Source organism: Chrysochloris asiatica, unplaced genomic scaffold, assembly GCF_000296735.1.
Source record: "Chrysochloris asiatica unplaced genomic scaffold, ChrAsi1.0 scaffold00027, whole genome shotgun sequence".
Lineage (NCBI taxonomy): Eukaryota > Metazoa > Chordata > Mammalia > Afrosoricida > Chrysochloridae > Chrysochloris > Chrysochloris asiatica.
The window spans coordinates 18,551,368-18,570,957 of NW_006408545.1; the positions used below are offsets into that span (position 1 = coordinate 18,551,368).

General features: G+C 40.1%; 1 protein-coding gene across 1 annotated transcript in view; it reads right to left on the reverse strand.

Annotated features, from left to right (window-relative positions):
* Positions 1-19,590, reverse strand: part of LOC102811325 — a 128,492-nt gene that overhangs the window by 16,240 nt on the left and 92,662 nt on the right. Inside the window, exons 17-22 of the mRNA XM_006839992.1 lie at positions 19,209-19,330; positions 15,318-15,546; positions 5,829-6,031; positions 3,342-3,497; positions 2,574-2,667; positions 1,709-1,846 (exon numbers count right to left, since the gene is read on the reverse strand). Of these exons, the coding sequence (XP_006840055.1) occupies positions 1,709-1,846; positions 2,574-2,667; positions 3,342-3,497; positions 5,829-6,031; positions 15,318-15,546; positions 19,209-19,330 (942 nt within the window). The remainder of the gene's footprint in view (positions 1-1,708; positions 1,847-2,573; positions 2,668-3,341; positions 3,498-5,828; positions 6,032-15,317; positions 15,547-19,208; positions 19,331-19,590) is intronic.

A 19,590-nucleotide genomic window follows, 5' to 3' on the forward strand; every position in this document is an offset into this window, starting at 1 on the left:
AAAAAAAGGAAATACAGGATGGATAAACTAGAAGATAAAGAAACTGTGTATTTATAGAGGTTGGAGTGGGGTGAGGACAGCATATTTTCTGCTGAATTATTCTAGTTAGTCGCTATTATAGAGGTACATACCAAAACACAAATCTACTGCCATTGAGTTGGTTCCAACTCAGAGTGACCCTAGAGGGCAGAGTAGAACTGTTCCATGGAGTTTGTTTTTGTTTTTTAATTATTTTGAGTAAAGCCCTCATAAAAGTTAGGGAAACAGCCTAGAAGTCTTTAAAATTATCCTTCATTTCCTGGTGATATTACTTCAAAATCATAAAAAAACTGTTTTTGTTTTGTTTTAATGTATACAAAAACACTCAGGAATCTATAATCATTTAAACAACCAAAGGGCACATTCTATAAGCCTGCCTCCTGGCCTCCAGCACTCAGTCCTTCTCCTTCCATGAGTCTAGAGTCCTCAGCTGCTCCCTCTCTCCATATCCTCATCTCTGCCTCCATCTCTGGTGTCACTGCTTCTCTAGATAGTGACCCATATTCAGCTCATGCTCTTCTTTGATTGTCCTAGAGTCCTCTGTTTCTGGACTGAAAGATTAACTACTCCCCCTTTATGTTACAAAACTTCTACCTTTACAGTTGTGATAATCACAATTTGTCATGATAACAATTACTCACTATTGAATCAAAAGAATCTTATCCTTTCACCAGACCGGCCTAGACAAGATAGAAACTATTCAGTGGGGTTTCTACCTTCCCCCCACACACTCTGAAACTAAACTCCCTCTTGGAATGTGTAAGCCAGCCATTTTGTGCCATTTTAGCCTCCCCCATTTTAGATAGCCAATGTCTAAGTTGCCTATCCCTAACAACCCTTTGTACAGAGTGGATAGGTTGATCCTTGATGTGAAGACTCCTTCCCTCACAGTTGGTATTTTGAGCTACTACGTCCATAAGCACAGGTCAAGTTCATCAAATTGTAGCAATTTACACTTGTTTCCTTTATCAAATTTCTTTATGTTCCTCTATTCAAGTGCTGATCATCAAGCCATTGAAGCTAGGTCATATGGGTACTATCTGCAAGTTTGGGTGCTCTTGTGTGTCTACCCTCACTTCATATCAGCTGAATGCTTCACTCTCAGCTCTAGCCCTCTGTGGCTATGTCCTTGTCCATGGGCTTAGAAGTCCCCAGGTCTCACCACACTTTGGTGGACCAACCAGCACTTCCTCTTCTCTCTCTCTCTCATCTCCAGGTCGATGGTAGTCTATGGAATGTGGTCAAACTCAGCCCATATTTTCATTGCTGCTTTTTCCTCACTTCCATTCACCAGTAGACCAATGTGGTCACCAGCAAGTTTACATGCCTGCTCATGTGTTCCCTTTGAGTTTCAGTCTTGGAGGGGGTCCATAGAGTTCTAAGGCTATACATTTTTATGGAACAAATTGCCAAGGTTTGAACCACTGAACTTCTGGTTAGCAGTCAAGTTCTTTAACCACTGCCTAATCAGAATATTATCGCAGCACATACAAAGGGAAAATTATTAGTGAATTGTTAAAAGTAAAGGATGGTAAGGATTTGGTCATACTTTAAATCACATTAGGAAGGAAGGGAAGAGGAGAAAGAGAAGCAACAAAGATGACAGAGAAGATGGGGAGGCGAACAGCCTGGCATAAGCAGGTCTTGTGGTAGCATGCCTCAGGCTGACCTTGCCTTTGGCTGGACAGTCTCTGTGGGGGACATGATAGAAGGATGCCTGCTGGACAGCCACCATCAACGCATTTTTCTGAGCAGCTTGGCATGCTAGTGTCACTTGCATATTTTCCACTCCTGAATGGATGAAGAGCTAAACGAAGAAAACGGAAATGGTATTAGGAACTCCTCCACGAAGAAAGATGTGAAATTCAGGTTTAAGATGACCACTGATTCAGTATGAACCAAACTGCAGGATGAACTGGGATCCTGGCTGCTCAGCCGGAAGCCCTGTATGGTCTGTGTCTAAACAATGTTTCACTTCCTGGGACTGTATCCAGGTCTGATTCGTTCCCTATCTAGACACTATCTGATTTCCTTAAGGAAAGGATGAGTACGTGCTGATGATCTAGCAAACATGCTCAAGCAGCAGGCTTTGTGTGGCACTGTGGGGATCAAGTTGTGTTGAAACAATAAATGCACAAATACACCCCCCCCCACACACACACCCTACAAACAAGGGGGGGGGGTAAGCACCAAGATGAAAATGATCAGATAAAAGCTCCCATAACAAGTATATATATATTTAAAGCTCAGTGCTAAAATGGTTTGCCATAGGTGTTCTTTTTATTGTCTAACAGAGATTATTACAAAGTAACGTTGCAGCCTCTATACTTTCAAACCAAATCAGTGTTTGAACCACTTGGAGATTGAATACATCCTATAAAGCAAAACCATAATCATTATTTATGAAGTTCACAGCTTTTCTTGTATGAGTACTTAACTTACATGATTCAATATCATGACATTTTAAGGAGTGCGTTTGTAAATTGCTTAGTGTGCTTGAGTTTCTTTAAAAAATAAAAGATAAAATTATTTACCTTCAGGATAGCTTCCTTTGTATAAAAACTAAATTTGCCAACTTGATTATCATCCACCTCAGAGATGGCTAAGACAAGAGTAGCAGGAGAATATCTGCAAGAAGAGACAGGCTGTTGTTTTGATGTGACACGCCAGTAATCAAGAGGGGCCTGTGATGGCGCAGATAGCACGTGGTCTGATCTGGTAAGAAGTACAAGGGCTCACGGGTCTTTCCGATCTTTGTTGGACTTGCTCTCTGCAGTTGGGTGTGGTGAGCACCGACAGTATTTGAATTTTCTTCTCTTGATCACTATTATTCTACTATGCTGCTTTTCCTCTTACCTTTTGGACATGTAGGCTCTTTGTGTTCTTTTGTACACTCCTGAAATGCTGCTCCCTTCTCTTCTATTTCTTTCCTGTGGTTCTAACAATTATCTAAATGTCCTCTGTAGTCACGACTCCACCTTGGGACACTGTCCTTTGTCCTTAACAATTACATTCTGACAAGTAATTTAATATCTATGAATGATGGTTTCTTTGATGGTTAACAGGAATATCACCAATCTCCTAGTAAGATGGTGGTAAGATAGGATGTATTAATGAGCTTTTTAAATTGAAAGTAACCATACTTAAGTTTTAGTATAACAACAGTTGTAAGGACAGCGCAGGACTGGGCAGTGTTTCATTTTGTTGTGCATAGTGACCTAAGGGCCACCACAAGGACCACCACAACAACAGTCTTTTGTTTGGTCATTACATGACTTTTATTGTGACCCTTCAAGGCTCACCTGTCTACCCGATCACTGTCCTCCAGTAGAGAAGTAATGAAGACAGGAGGTGGTTGGTCTATCTTCTCCTTGTGTGATGCAAATTCAAAATGAACAGGTCTCAAGTACAAATGGGACTCTTCAAAACCCATCTCCCATGCTAATTCCTTATAAAGTCTAAAAGGAAAGAAAAAGGAGAAACTTTGGCTAGTGTTTTTCCCTAAAAAGAAACTAGGTCCTGAGAAAACCAAAACACATGAATATGCACAAAAGGAAGTAAAGGAATCATGCTCTGTGTTATGATAGCCTAAGGTGATAGTAAAGTAGAAGGTAGGTTTGAGTACTTCCTTAATCTCATTTTCTGTGAGCTGGCTTCTGAGGTCACCAGTATTGCTCTAGGCACAGCATTTACCATCTGATCTCAGCTCCTCTGTTGCTGACCTCCTGGAGACAGCACTGTTAGCAGGCCCCTCCTTGAAAAATGTCTTTGTCCTCCTCCTGAATCCCGGACCTACATTCTCCTGGGTTTGCTTCCAACTCATGAGCACTTCCTCTTGTCTTTGCTGGCTCTCTTTCTTATCTTCAAACCCTGGTTGTTTCCTGGGTTCCATACCTAGTCTTCTAATTCTCTGTATCTTCTTCTTAGAAAGTCTGTAATCCCAGGCCTGTTATGACCACTCCTCCATGAAAAAAATCTGTGACCCCTGTCCATATCCTGACTACATTTGATGTCCAGATCCACATTTTCACCACCTGTGAAATGCACAGCTCTATTTAGATGCCCTTCTAGAATGTCAACCATCAAGTCAGCCCTGACACATGGTGACTTTATGTCTAATAGAATGTTGCTTGTGCCATCTTCATCATCATTGGTATGTGTGGGTCCATTGTATAGTGCTCTATAACCTAAGGGGCTCATCATCTGTCACTATATTGGAGAGTATATGACCTGTAAGGTTTCCACTGGCTAATTTCTGTAAATACATTGCCAGGATTTTCTAGTCTTAGTCTGGAAGCTTCTTTGAAATCTGTCCATCATGGGTGACCCTGCTGGTATTTGAAATACTAGCACCAGAGCTTCCAGCATCATCTTGTGGTTAAGCGCCATGGAGTTGGTTCCAACTCTATATAGGATTTCTGAGGAGTGGCTGGTGGGTTTGAACCACTGAACTTCTGGTTAGTAGTCTGGTGTTTATTCTACAGTACCACACCAGGACTCCTCCAGCAGCATAAGCCACTATAGAATGATAAGCTAACAGACAGGTGATGGATCTCAGCCCTACATGTCCACAGTGGCTTCACTTCCCCATTTACCTCCTTTCTGACCGATTTCTCCATTCTGAGACATGTTAAGGCTGAATTCAGACTTCTATGAAGTCTTCCATGATCTGCTTAGAATGAACAAAACACTCCCTTATCTGTGTTCTCATAGTATTTTGCTTAGAAAACTGTTGTTGTAGATGTTGAGTCAGTTTCTACTAATGTTTATGGTTTCCAAGGAGTGGCAGGGAGGTTTGAGCTGTTGGCTTTGTGGTTAGCAGTCCAGTGTTAATATTATAATACCACACCAGGAATAGTATTATTGTACTGTATTATATATGATTTTTATGTGAGCTCCTTGAGAGCAAGGATCATGAGTTTTGAATAGGCAGTGTCAGAGATTAATAGTATAGTATCTTAGCTAATGGTTTGAGTTCTGTTTCTACCACTCTCCAGTTGTGTGATCTTGGGTAAATGACTTAACTTCTCTGAGCCTCTATTTCCACACTGGCCAAATGTTTGTAACCTACTTCATAGGAATATTCTGAGAATTACATGAAATAATGTATGTAAACTCGGACCACAGCCAACCCTCAATAGTAGGTGATAGATGATGGGACTCTTTGTGTTTACAGGGCCAGAACTCAACAGCACTCATACGGGTTTGCAACGAGCCCTCTAGCTCTGTTATTTTAGCTGCTTATTAAACACATCCACTTGAATGTCTTACCACCATCTCACACTTATACCTAACGCAAAGCTCAGAGATCATTCTTTCTACCTGCTGAGCCTTCTCTAAACCTCAGTGAGGACTGTCCCTTTTTCTTTTCTCCAGGCCCTATGCTGTTTCTACTCTGCTTCATTATACTCAAGAGCAAATTCAACCAATATTCACTGAGTGCCTGGCATGGGTCAGACCACAAACTAACTGATGGCTGTCACAGTAAAGTACTTGGGCAGTGCCTTGGAATGCTGGGAGCTCACACTAGCAGGAAACACATAAGCCAATAGTAAGCATATAATTAAAAGGAATTTGCTAAATGGAGAGGAAGCCCAGATACTGATCGGAGGACCTTGCCTAGTAGAGTGGTCAGAAAAGAAACTAGCATGGAAGGAGGAACAAGTGTGGGAGATGGTCACTTAGAGAGCTCTTGGACAAGGCTTGTACCCAGAAGACCCATGGTCTGTTATCCTCAGGTCCTGCCGCAGAGTTTGTTCTCTACAGGGGTCCTTGGTTCCCCTACTGACCGAGCTAAGTGTGCACTCTCCAGACTCATTTCTATCAGTCGGTGGCGGAGGGTCACCAGTTCCAGCAGTTTGGAAAAGTTCTCCAGGAGCAGAACAGGAGAATCTGGACCTTGCTTCTGTCCTTCATCTGCTGCCGACTTGAATGCAAGCAGACCCACCTCCACCACAAGAAAGGGATCTCCCATCACTTTAGCTGAAAACAACTGAAAAAACAAAACAAAACACACAGGAAATTAAAAACATCAAGTACAAACACTAAAACCAAAGCCTGCCAGTGGTACAGACTCTGTATCTAGATTACTTGGGCTGAAGTTCTAGCTCTGCCACTTGCAAGATGTGAGAGATTGGACAGTTGATTAATTTTTTTTTTCTATCTATTGTCTTCGTTATTCACTGTTCAACTTTCACATGCATAAGAGGTTATTGAAAATACCATGGTTTAGGTCAGGTGCACCTTAGTTCTCAAACTGACATCTTTGCTCTTGAACAGTTTAAAGAGGTAGCATGCAGCAGATTTGCCTATGGCAATACATCATTCGATTTCTTGACTGCTATTTCCATGAGTGTTGATGGTTGACCCGAGCAAAATGAAGTCTTTGACAACTTCAATCTTCTCTCCATTTATCTTGATGTTTTTTTTTTTTTTTGGTCCAGTGGTGAGGATTTTTGTTTTCTTTATACTGAGGTGGAAACCATACTGGAGGCTATGGTCTCTGATTTTCATCTTTGCATTTTTGCATTATCTATATATTTCAGGCTGTTCCTCCAATCCCGATACCATCTTCTTTTTCACACAATCCAGCTTCTCTTATTATGAACTCAGCATACAGATTGAATAAATATGATGAAAGAATACAACCCTGGTGCATGCCTTTCCTGATTTTAAACCAGTGTCTTCTTGTTTTAAACTAGTTTGAATGACTGCCTCTTGGTCTATGTAAAGGTCCCTCATGAGCACAAGTGAATGTTCTAGAATACTTATTCTTCACAATGTTATCCACAGCTTGTTATGATCCACACAGCTAAATGCCTTTGCATAGTCTATAAAGCACAACTAAACATCTTTCTGGTATTCTCTGCTTTCAGCCAAGAACCACCTGATATTAGCAATATCTGTCATTCCACATCCTTGTCTGAATCTGACTAGAACCTCTGGCAGTTCTCTGTTAATGTATGGTTATAGCCGTTTTTGAATTGGAAATAATAATAATAATAATAATAAAACCTACCAAAATGGAATGTATAAAAATCAATATCCTAGACATTAGTGAACTATAATGGACTGGTATTGGCCAGTTTGAATTAGACAATCATATGGTTCACTATGCTGGGAACAACAGATTGAAGAGGAATGATATCATATTCATCATCAAAAAGAACATTTCACAATCTATCTTGAAGTAAATGCTGTCTGTGATAGGATAATATCCATATATCTAAAAGGAAGACCCGGGAACATGGTGGCTCTATAGAAAAAGTACTGGCCCACGAATCACAAAGTTGGCCATTCAAGCCTACCAGCATCTCTGAGAGAGAAAGGTGAGGCTTTATGGTCCTGCAAAGATTTACAGCTTCAGAAACCCTATACAGGCTCACTATGAATGTTAAAATGGCATTTAACAACAAGAAGGAAGACCATTTAATACACTATTATTCAAATGTACACACCAATCACTAATGTCAATGATGAAGAAATTGAATAATTCTACTAACTTTTTCTATCTGAAATTAACCAAACATGCAATCAAGATACTTTGATAATTATTGGTGAGTAGAAAGTGATCATTGGAAATAAAGAGGAAGAATCGATAGTTGGAAAATATAGACTTGATAATAGAAATGATGTAGGAGATCACATGATAAAAATCTGCCAGACCAATGACTTTTTCATTGCAATTTTTCAACAATTTTAAAGGTCAGTATACACGTGGACTTGACCAGATAGAACACACAGGAATAAAACTGACTATATCTGTAGAAAGAAATGATGGAAAAGCTCCATATCATCAGCCAAAGCAAGGTCAGAAGCTGACTGTGGAACAGACCATCAATTGCTCATGTGCAAGTTCAGGCTGAAGATGAAAGAAATTAAAACAGGTCCACAAGAGCCAAAATATGATCTTAAGTATAGCCCACCTGAATTTAAAGACCCTATCAAGAACAGATTTGATGCATTAAACACAATTGACTACAGGAGAGGGGTGAGATGACATTAAGAACATCATACATGAAGAAAGCAAAAAGTCATAAAAAAGAAGAGAAGGAAAAGACCAAAATGGATATCAGAAGAGACTCTGAAACTCGCTCTGGAAAAAAGAGAAGCTAGAGCAACCGAAAGAAATGAAGTAACAGAACTAAACAGAAAATTTCAAAGGGTAGCTTGAAAAGACAAAGTCAAGTATTTTGTTGAATTGTGCAAAGACCTGGAGTAAGAAAGCCACTGAAACATTTCAGCAGACTGATACAACACTGGAAGCACTCACTTGTCTATACCAAGATTTGAACAGATCCATATTTGTGCCCATTCCAAAGAAAGGTGACCCAGTGGAATGCAGAAAGCATTGAACAGTATCATTAATATCACATGCAAATTTTACTGAAGATAATTTTTTTAAAATTTGCAGCCATACACATAGGGGCTGCCAGAAATTCAAGCTGGATTCAAAAGAGGACGTGGAATGAGGGATATCATTGATGACTTCAGATAGACTTTGGCTGAAAGTAGAAAATACTAGAAAGATGTTTACTTGTGCTTTATTGACTGTACAGAGGCATTTGACTTTGTAGATCATAACAAACTATGGATAACATTGTGAAGAATGTGTATTCTTCATATTTAATTGTGCTCATGAAGAACTTGTACATAGCCCAAGAGGAAGTCATTTGAACAAAATGAGGATGACACTGAATAGTTTAAAATCAGAAAAGGTGTACACCAGAATTGCATCTTTTCACCATACTTATTTAATCTGTATGTTCAGCAAATAATCCCATAAATTGGATTATATGAAGAACATGACATGAGAATTGGAGGAAGACTCATTAACAACCTTCGATATGCAGATGACACAACCTTGCTTGCTGGAAGCAAAGAGGACTTGAAATACTGATGAAAATCAAAGCAATAAATATTTTTTTAAACAAATGAACCAATAAATAACATCATGATAAAAAGAGAAAAGATTGAAGTTGACAATGACTTAATTTTGCTTGAGTCTACATTCAATGATCATGGAAACAGCAGTCAAGAAACCAATGGCATATTGCATTAGACAGATCTGCTGCACAAGACTTCTTTAAAGTGTTAAAGAGCAAAGATGTAAGTTTGAGAACTAATGTGTGCCTGGCCCAAGCCATGGTATTGGCTTCATATGCATGTGAAAGTTGGACAATGAATAAGAAAGACCATAGAATAATTAAAGCATTTGAATTATGGTGTTGGTGAAAAATACTGAAAGTACTATGGACTACCAGAAGAACAAACAAATCTGTCTTGGAACAAGTACAGCCAGAAAGCTCCTTTGAAGCTAGGATGACTGACGAGACTCTATGCCTTGTACTTTGGACATACTATCAGGAGGAACAAGTCCCTGGAGAAGAATATCATGCTTGGTAAAGAAGAGGGTCAGTGAAAAAGAGTTAAGACTGCCAACAAGACGGACTGACTATGTAGCATCAACGTTGGACTCTAGTATAATGACAATTGTGAGGTTGGCCCAGAACCAGGCAGTGTTTTTTTCTGTTGTGCACAGGGAACTGGCTCGATGATACCTAACAATAACAATTCCAAAGGTCAGTGGTTCTACCAAATTGCCTTTACAGCATTCCTCTTGGCAACTTGTGAGTATACACATTGCCCTTTAGTATCCTCCTGCCTCTGTTGGTTCCTCAGTTCAAGTGTCATTTAAATACTATTGAATGAGGCTTGGTGGCATTCATCATTCAACCTAACTGAGATAGGTTGGTGGTTCAAACCTACCCAGGAATTCCTGTGGAGAAATAAATACCTGGTGATCTTCTCTCTTAAAGATTATATCCAATTCTAGACTCATGGAGGGAGAGGGGATGTGTGCTGGTGGCCGGGGGGCAGGGTGTGACCCTTTGGCTGTTTGAATGATTGTATATTCCTGAGTGTTTTGGTGTACATCCAAAAAAAAAAACACCAAAAACAGAGGGAATAGAAGCAATACTGTAGGGTATTGTAATCATTGCAATGAAATGAACTGATGTTCCCCTATGCAAACTATCACTCAATTTACAATAAAAACTTTAAAAAAGATTATATCCAAGAAAATCTGAAAAAGCAATTTTATTCTGCCACATATGTCACTGTGAGTTGGCATTGACTTGACAGAACCCAACAACAATATACCAGTCCCGGGAAGGACCCATTTGAGGAACTCCTAGTCTGACATTTCTTGTTTGGTTTCCCAGGGTTCAGACTGCAAAGCCATTTGAATTACAAGGTCAGTGGTTCAAGCTCACCAGCTGCTCCTCGGAAACCCTATACAGTGTCGCTACGGGTCGGAATTGACTAGACGGCATTTAACTATACACACACACACACACACACATATACATCCATATATAAAAAGAACTTTATTATCTTACACCTGTAGAGTCCCAGGTCCCCAGCAGAAGAGAGTCCCTCTCATGTGTCTGTTATATTGGGAGCAGACCATGCCCCCAAGGGAGAATCCCTTTAATTGATTGGCTACTCATAGCCACTTATCATAGAGCGAACTTTGACTGTATTAGGTTTCATTACCATGGGAATAAGCACATCCCAACTGATAAAGCTCTGGAAATTCTGGCCTAATCTAGTTGACACAGAAACCTAACCAATATAGAGCGCATCATCTGTTTTACATTCAACAATTCATATATATTTTGTTTCATGTCATTTATTACAACTCCCTCATTGTAACATAACATCCCACATTCTCCCTATGTTTCCTGTTCCTATTCCTCCTTCTTTCCCAGCCATCCTGATTTTTGTCCTTGGGTAGTTGATTATTCTAAGATGTGCATGCCTCACTAGAGTTATTGTTCCAGTTATAAACCTGTTTGGCTGAAACTTGAGAATTAAGCCACAGGAGAATTCAGTTCCAGACCTGAAGAATGACTAAGGGCCATACTCTTGGGGGTTCCATCAGTCTTGACTGAACCAATAAGCCTGGCCTCTTTTATGATTTTGAGGGTTTTTCCACATTTGTACCCACTCTATATAGGACCATCCTGGTGTGGTGCTGTCGGTTAATGCGCCAGACTGCAAAGCCTTTTGAACTGCAAGGTCAGCGGTTCAAACCCACCAGCGAGCAGCTCCTTGGAAACCCTATACTGGGTTGCTATGGGTCAGAATCAACTCTAAGTCACTTAACAACAACAAACATAATTTCTTTCAGAATTGTTAGTAGTGGTAACCAAGCACCATCTAGTTCTTATAGTCACAGAATCATGGGAATTGATGGTCACATGGATCATTAATCATGTGGAATCATTGTTTCCATGTATCTTTGATTTGTTTCATCTTTCTTTCCTCCAGATGGGGAGAGTTCAGTGGCTGTTTACAAGCTTTTAAGATCCCAGTCACTACTCATCAAAGTAGGTTGTAGAACATCGTCTTTGTGGAACTATTTTAAGCCAATGGACCATGGTGTCCCCTGAGACTATGGTCCTGAGCTCCTAGGCCCATTGTCTCATTCCTTTGAAGTGTTTGATTATGTCTAAGAAGATTTCATAACTTTATCCCCTGTAGGCTCCTCCACATTCATGGCTTTATTTGCAGCAAAGGTAAATATCCATGTACAAATATCCACTGTCAAAACTATATATATATTTGTGGATACTCCTATTCTCTCTCCCAAACCTGTTCAGCCTGTGTGTGTATTCAGTTGTTTATTGCCATCTTCTTTACCCAAGCATCATTTGTCTTAATTTCTTACCAAGTTCTGCTTTGAAATCTACTTGACTTCCCCTCCATTTGTAAGCTCAGTAACTATATTGTTCCCTCTTTTTACTTTGTTATTGTCTTCACTGGTGGTAGTGGTAGTAGTGGTGTGCTATAAAGTCTGTTCCCATTCATAGCAACCCTGTATGGAGTTTCTGAGCAAAAAGCCTCATCACCCTCTGTCAGGCAAGGAGCTCCCTGAGCATGGGGTAGGGAAGAGGGCATAGGATGCCTGGTCTTAGATGGAGTTCCTTTAGGCCAAGATGATGTCTAGTGTCAGGGAACCTGATCTGGAAGTAAAAGGTGGCTGAGAACAGGATTTCTTTTCTTGGAAGGAACTCTTTAGACCCTGAGGGCAGCTGGGGGGCAGGACGGCTGCTTACAGAAAGAGTTCTTGGCCTGCCAGGGGTGGCTAGGAACAATCACCATGTGTGCTGTTGGTTCAATGAGGCAGAGTTCAGGCTCCTTAAGACTCAGAGGAAGTACATCCAGTTCTAAATCCAACCTCAGGCAGAGGAGGGGCTGTGCAGGACTGGGGTTGTCAATGGTCAATGAATAGGTGAGGATGGGGGCCAGTCACACTCTGGTCACCAGGAGCATGTAGAGAACCAGAGATTATCCCACTTTTTCGTTGCTATTCACAGGAGTGTGTTTTGTTGTAAGGCCACTGCCTGGATGGAATGCTGCTTGAAAAAAAGTTCAAAATGTCCACTGGCATCAGGTCAGCTGAAAATTCACCAGGCCTCCTCTGTTGTAACTTTTGTTCACATTTCTCTCCTAGTTGTTATTTAATCCACTTCTCTATCCTTTCCTCTGAAGTTTAGGGTTCCAGGATTATCATTGATATCTGTTTCATTTAGTCTCTTCTGTCTTTGTTGTGGAGGGTCTGTGTAGCATGTCTGCCTAGTCCGCCATCTTGTCGGAAGTCTGAAGAAGCACCCTTATCTGTCCACCCATCTACAAAGGACTTGTCTTCTAAAGTGTAACAGAGATCTATGAAAATAATTCCTGTATCCAATCTGGAGGCAATATCTCCCCCAATTTCTGGCCTAATGCAAAAAGAGATTAATCTAAATAGCATTCTAAGTTAAAATTTGAACACATTAAAAAAAAAAAAAAAAAAAAAAAAACTAAACTAGGTGGTATCAGTAAAGGGCTAGACTATCCTAGATATTCACTATGATTTGTAGAGAATTTTAAAAAATATATTTAAAGAAACTGGTACCATAATAAGGAATGCTGGTGGCACTGTGGGATAAGCATTGGGTTGCTAGTCAGTGGTTCAAATCCACCATGGGAGAAATATGAGGCTGTCTGCTCCCATAAAGATTTAAAATCTCAGAAACCCTATGGAGTATTTCTGCTCTGTCCTATTGGGTCATATGAGTCAGAAGAGAGTCAATGTGTGAGGACAGGTTACCATAAAATAATGTGAAAAGAATTGTCAATAAATGGCAGTAGAATAAATGGCTGCTAATTTGGAGAAATAATCAGCTTTGACCTATTCCTCACACTACACACATGTGCACACATTCTAGGTGGAATACTAAAAGAACTGAATATTCAAATTAGAGTATTAGAAAAATTAGAAAAAAGGAAGACAAAAAGTATGGAACACTGGTGAGAAGATTTTTCGTTCTGAATTTAGGACAGAGAAATCATTAAGAAAAGATCAACAGATTTGATGATATGAAATTGACACCTTTCTGTTAATTAGAAAATAAAAAAGACAAATTAGGGGACTATTTGCAGATAATCTGTTAGAAGAGAATTCATGTTTTTATTTAAGAAGAGCTCATGTAAGTGGATAGGAATAACATTAGGGACACAACAGATAATAAACAAAGGGAACGAACAGAAAATCTACACAAAATCCATTAGTGACAAAACATTTGGAAAAATACTTAATCCTTTTGCATTTTAATTGCAAAGAAACGCAAATGAAAACAACAGATTGCCACCTTTTATGTTTATGTGTATATCTATTTTCTGTTTATGCCTAATACAGTGTAAGAAGACTGGTATCTTATATGAGTGCGCTTCAAAAAGTTCATGAACAATTGGAATAAAAAGATAATGGAATTTCTCCACAAACTTCTTGAAAGCCTCTCATAGGTGATCAATGGCATTATAGTTGGCATAATTATTTTTATTCTCATTCCTGTCAGTGTGTACCCAAAGACTTTTGACATTTGTTCCGTAGGTTTCCGTAAGCTATAATTTTTATGGAAGCAGACACCACTTCTTTCTCCCAAGTCGTGGCTGGCAGGTTTGAACTGTCGACCTTTAGGTTAACAGCTGAGCACTCCTTAACCACTGTGCCACCAGCACTCCTTTGAGCAGATTTTGTTGTTAAGTGCTGTCGAGGCCGATCTGACTCATAGTGACCCTGTACAGGGTTTTCAAGGAGTGGCTGATGGGTTTGAACTGCTGACCTTGTGGTTAGCAGTCTAGTGCTTGTCCTATGGGGCCACACTCTTGAAAATTTCTCAGTCATACAGCAAGTGCCACACAGAATAAGATCAAAGAGGAAACCCAAGCTCAATCATGACAGCCTTAATAGGAAAAGAAGAAAAATTAAACCCCAAATATAAACACCATAGACACCATCAGGCCATAGTTAAATTTACAATCACATACCATTCGAGCTGAGGAGGTGTTAGAAATCAAGCAGCTTAACTCCCTGCAAATATATGAACACAACTCTACAGAAAGGGAAGTGAGACTTAGAGAGGCAGAGACTTGCTTAGAAGCACACAGCAAGTTAATGGAACTACACTTGAGTCCAGGTCCCTGACTTCTCACCCAGTGATTTCACTTCTCTACCAAATCTCAACTCCAGACAAAAAGAGTAATCTTAAAGAAGTGTCTTAGTAGGGGGGGGTGGAGGTGGGGTGGAAGGTGGGAACAACATATCATTTTAATTTTAAAAATGTATATTGGCAAAATATAAACAATAAGTCAGAACACATCCTTCCATACATCTATATATATATACTATTTTAATTTTAATGGTAGCAACATCTTTATAAACTATAAACTGATCAAAAAAACTTCACATAAAAATGTCAGCAAGTTTTATGACTATGACTGTGACATGGTGTCCTCATTGACTCTGTAGGATCAGCATTGGACTGTGAACCACAAGGTAGGCAGTTCAACCGCCAGCTGCTCCTCAAAACCTCATACAGGGTCACTATAAGTCAGTTAACAACAACAACATAAGGTTTCTGAGGAATGGTTGGTAGATTTGAACTGCTGATCTTGTGATTCAAACTTACCTTGCAATCCAGTGCTTATTTTCATTGAGGTCGGTTTAAACCGCAAGCTCAGCAGTTCAAACTCATCATCCACTCCTTAGAAGCCCTACACAGGACTGCTATGAGTTGGAACCAACTCAACAGCACTTACAACAATATGACTATGATGTCTGACCAAATCAGGGATAAAAGAGCCAAACAGCTAAATAGTAACATCTAGGAAGGCACATTCTCATTACTGAGGGTCCAGCTTACTACCTCTGGAGAGGAAGAACTTACATCTTTCTGGAGCTGTGCACTGTACAAGGACTCAGGCTTGGCCGGAGAGAGCCACACATCCAGGGCCAGTCGAAGCACACGGTTCTCCAGCTGAGCTAGACTGCTGGCCGATGTGGGTCTGCAGATGCTTCGCAACTCCTGGAGAAGATGCTCAAGGGCTTTGGGGATGAGTGATGCCAACCCGAGTGAAGGGTGGAACTCCAGCAGGTAAATGTTTTTCAGGGCTGGGCTTGAAGAGTAGGAAAATTTTACCATTTAAAATAAAGAACTTAACCTATCTCTCAATGTATTTGAATTTTATCTTCTTAAAAAACAATGAAAACAAAACAGGGAATGGAAGCAAATGTTGAATGATGATGCACGGGGGAGATTGTAAGCATTGCAGTGAAATGATGGTGTAAAGCCAATGTTCTCCCATGTAAACTATCACTCAGTTCACACAAAAAATTACAAATAAACAAACAAAAACAAAAAACCAGTTAAGCTCTTCTATGGAGTCTGGTGTGGTGCTGTAGGATAAATACTGGACTGTTAACCACAAGGTTGGTGGTTCAACCCACCAGTAGCTCGTTAGAAACCCTATACAGGGTTGTTATGAGTTGGAATAGACTCCACAGTACTTAACAACAATAACATGATCCAGAGCATCCTAAGAAACTAAGAGGTCACAGGGATCTCCAAGGCTATACAGAAAACCCAACTGGGTTACACAATGTACTTTCTGCATAACATGAACCCTTTTAAAATTGGAAAATTTAAGATTATATTCTAAAAGCCCAATAAGAATAAGATTCAAATTGTATGTATACAGCAAACCCATCAGCATTTTAGTTATCAGTTATTTAGTCAAATATTTGAAAACAAAATAACTTAACAGTGATTAAACAAAAAAGCAAGAAATCATTTCCATAGCTATTAGTTTTTATTTTTCTCTGGAATTATCTCCCATTCACCCCCACAAAATGTTTATAGACAAAGACAATTTTTTGAATTCTGCACAGCACTGCTAGAATCATTCATGTTCACTGTAAGGATGTTATATTTTGTAAATGGAAGGGGCCGGAAGCCATAAAATGCTTGCTTGTGGATTATTCCTTTAGAAATAAATGATGCAGTTCAAAGCAAAGGCTTTTCTGTACCTGCATGGAACTGAAGAATATAATTATTGTTGGTATTAAATGCTCTCGAGTCAGTTCTGACTCATAATGACTTTCTACACAGTTTCCAAGGAGTAGCTGGTAGGTTTGAACCATTAACCTTGTGGTTAACAGTCCTGTACTTATCCTACCATGCCACCCCAGGACTTACAAAGAACATAATGATGGTGATGGTGGTGATGGTGGTGGTTGTATGCTGTTAAGTTAGTTCCAACTCAAAGCGACCCTGTATAGGGTTTCTGAAATTGTAAATCTTTACTTGAGTAGAAAGCCTCATCTTTCTCCCAAAGAACATAATTATGTCTCCTTAAATCTATGCCAATGGATCGTTTTTAGACCTGGATCTGAAAATATAGCCCTCAGTGTGGAAGGGAATCTCATCAATCAAACAGCATTTGTTTGGGGCACTATTCTGATGGGTATTCATTTAGCTCTAACATATTCTGTCAGAATCCATTTCCTGAGTAGTAGATTCTTGCCATAACAAGCCACAGACACAGATACATACACACACCACACACACCACACACACATACACAGCTGGCAGTTCGAGCTTATTCTAGCTCTGAGAAAGTTTATGGAGAAAATGCAATATTGTGCTTGGAACTCCCAGGGCTTTCTCAAGAGATTAGAATCTCAGTTGTGAGCTCCCTTCCTACTCTGCCCATTCCACGCAGAGTTCCCTTAGCACACTATGGTGATGTTTTGTTTTGTTTTTTTTTTTCCATTGAAAATTTGCTTTTACTGTTGGACTGGGCATTTCACAGGCGCATAGGGCCATGACTCTGTTGTTCACATCTGTGTCTCTAGTGACTGATCAGTGCCCGTATGTGCAAACATTTGTTGGTTGTTGGAAGAGGCTAGACAATATCTTCACCCATTTAGGAAGAGATAAATAGATTGTCCTTGAGCGCTAGAAACAGTTAATGCGTTTGGATTATAACCAAAATGTCCACACTGAGGCACCTTGGAAGAAAGGCCTGGAAACCTACTTCCAATAATCCAGCCATTGCAAACCCCGTGGAGTACAGTTCTACATGGGCACGCATCAGGTCCCCATGAGTAGGAAATGGTTCAATGGCAACTGAACAGAGATTGTGATCTTGGACTACACAGCCCAGCAAAGGGATTGCCACCCAGTTTCCCAGTGTCTTGTACCCTCAAAGGTTGAAAGGGAATGGAGGTGTCATACGTCACGCTAACAAGTGACTTAAAGTACGTATATCCTTTCTGAGTGATCTGAGGAAACTTAGCCACTTCTTATAAGGGTTGAGGGTCATATGGTTTGTTGTTGTTGTTTGTTTGTTTTTGCAGCAAGTCTGTAGAAACCTCTTTGGGGATACTTGCTAGAATCAAGAAACATCACTTTTGGTTTTGAGAAATTTTACCATTTTGTGAATTTGTATGGCACCTCAGAGTCAATCCTCTGTGTTTCAGGAGCAACTGACTGCTTTTAAGATTTCTCAGATTTTTAAAAGATTCTGCACCCAGTGGCATTCATTTAAATTCTAGTCCTGCTATGGTGCTTTAGGATAAGCACTGGACTACAAGGTCAGTAGTTCAAGCCCAACAACTGTTCCTTGGAAACCGGTTCAGGATTGCTGTGAGTCAGAATGGACTTGACTGTACTTAACAACAATTTTTTATTAGAAGTTCTGGTGTGATGCTGTATGATAAGCACTGGACTGCTAACTGTAAAATTGGCTGTTCGAATCCACCAGCTACTCTTTGGAAACTCTATAGATGGTTGTTATGAATTAGAACTGACTCCACGGCACTTAACAACAACAACTCCTTATTGAGGAGTGCAGTGGCTCTGAAGGATAAGCACTAGTCTGCAAATCACAAGGTCCATGATTCGAGCCCACTAACCGCCCTGCAGGAGAAAAATGAGACTTTCTGCTCCCATGAAGATTTACAGCCTCAGAAAGCCTATACAGCGTCACTGTGAGTCAGAACCTACTGGATAGCACTTAGCAACAACTCTTCATTGAAGTCGGAGCAAACACTTTATTGGTGCAAATAGTTCATATGCTCAAGTGCTAACTGAAGGGTTGGCAGTTTGGGGCCACCCAAAGGTGCCTCTGAAGAAAGATCTGGTGATTTTACTTCTGAAACGTCAGCCATTGTAAACCTAATGGTGCACAATTTCTACTCTGACACACATGAGATCACCATAAGTCAAAATGACTTTGTGACATTTTGTACTATTATTGTTGTTAAGTGCCATTGTATCAGTACATAGTATCGGTACTATTATTGTTGTTAAGTGCCATTGAGTTGGTTCCGGCCCATAGTGACCCTGTATAGGGTTTCTGAGGAGCAGCTATTTAGCTGTTTTGCAGTCCTGTGCATTAACTCGCAGCACCACACCAGGACTCTGATATTGATACTAGTTGTTGTTGTTGTTAAGTGCCTTTGAGTCGGGTCCGACCCATAGCGACCCTGTATAGGGTTTCCAAGGGTGTAAATCTTTACGGGAGTAGAAAGCCTCATCTTTCTCCCGCGGAGCGACTGGTAGTTTCGAACCACTGACTTTAAGGTTCGCAGCCCGATTCGTAACCACTACGCTACCAGAGCTCCTTTATTTACAAGGCAAACAGATACGTCATCTCTCTATTGTGACTTTTGTACCCACTTCTCTCATCTCATGCAGATCCTTAAGAGGTGCTTTTCAGAACAGTATTTAGACTTATAACTAAATGCAAGCTACGGTAAACCAATGGCAACGTACCTGCTATTGTTGATGGAAATCAGTTGCTTGCAAATTATGTTAAGGGGAAGTCCGAATTTACTGCTGTCATATGAGTGTCCTTCTCGCCAAAGCCTCTGGACATATTCCCGCTGACACTCTATCTAGAAATGTAGCATGAAAGTTAAAATTAGAAAAGTTCAACTTTCCCATGGATGTGAGTAATGAGTCTTGGCACGAGAAAAACATGGTCCCTTTGCTTCTCTTCATGATTTGACTAATTTTCACCCAGACATTGTTTGGGGGAATTCTCTAGCAACTAGATATGTTGGTCTCTCAGTCTGAGCCAAGGGTCAGCCAAAGAAAGCAAAGGCAACAACCTTCTGACAATTTTAAGAGGCAAAAGTCAAATAATTGACTACTT